General features: G+C 38.9%; 1 protein-coding gene across 3 annotated transcripts in view; it reads right to left on the reverse strand.

Moving 5' to 3' along the window:
- Positions 1 to 861, reverse strand: part of LOC125028047 — a 5,201-nt gene continuing 4,340 nt past the window's right edge. For all 3 annotated transcript variants that reach the window (XM_047617329.1, XM_047617328.1, XM_047617327.1), the window contains one exon: positions 1 to 861. This exon is cut by the window's right edge and continues 287 nt beyond it. In XM_047617329.1, the coding sequence (XP_047473285.1) occupies positions 98 to 861 (764 nt within the window). In that variant the 3' untranslated portion in view covers positions 1 to 97.

Below are 861 nucleotides of genomic sequence, written 5' to 3' on the forward strand. Positions count from 1 at the left end.
TAAAATGTCATACTTTAATTTTAATGTTCAATCAAATTACTGCATTAAATCTTTCTTTCTTGTGTCACAGTGAGGCTGATGTTTTGTTTTGTTTCTTTTAGCAAATCCAACTGAACCATCGACTTTCAAAGTTCTGCTGTGATATTCCCTCAAAGCAACTCTCATCCTCTTCTGACTTGAATCTGGAACTCCCTCTGTCCACAAAGTCTGCCACTTCCTGTGACGGAATGCTCATTTTCTCCATTATGTCTCCACTTTTCAAAACTTGTTGTCGCAAATGTTGCAGTGCATCTGCATGCATCAACATGTTCAAGTCCTTGAGAATTTTCTTCTGATACAACACACTAAATCCAGCAGCAAATCCAACAGCTGTTCCTACTGTTTTCTTCAGAAGAACAAAGGACCTCAGGAGAGAGGCTGCAACTAATTGCACTGCCACATCAATGTCCCCCATTGTAGAAATATCTTGATCAGCTTCATTGGTCAAACTCAACAATGTCTCCCCCAGCATCAGAATTTCCTCATCTGAATTATCACAAGTTTCTAAATCGCTGTCCGTATTTTGAACCTTAACCTTGCCTGAAGCAGAAAGTTTCATGAGATCTTGTACATTTGGAATGGCAACATTGTAGAGAGCTGCATATACACAAGCTAGCTTCAACCAGGCATCACTGTTAAATGAGTGAAGAGTTACTAGTGTTTGTGCTGCTGAAAGAGCATCTTTGTATTCTCCTGCTGCTAGATTTACATCCACTAACAGAGAACAACTTACAGTTGCTTGTTCCACTGTTTTTGATGTTGTATGTAATTTTTCTGCATATTCAATAGCATCCTTGGGTGTTCCTTTTTTTAAATGGCTTC

This window comes from Penaeus chinensis, chromosome 8, assembly GCF_019202785.1.
Source record: "Penaeus chinensis breed Huanghai No. 1 chromosome 8, ASM1920278v2, whole genome shotgun sequence".
Classification (NCBI taxonomy): domain Eukaryota; kingdom Metazoa; phylum Arthropoda; class Malacostraca; order Decapoda; family Penaeidae; genus Penaeus; species Penaeus chinensis.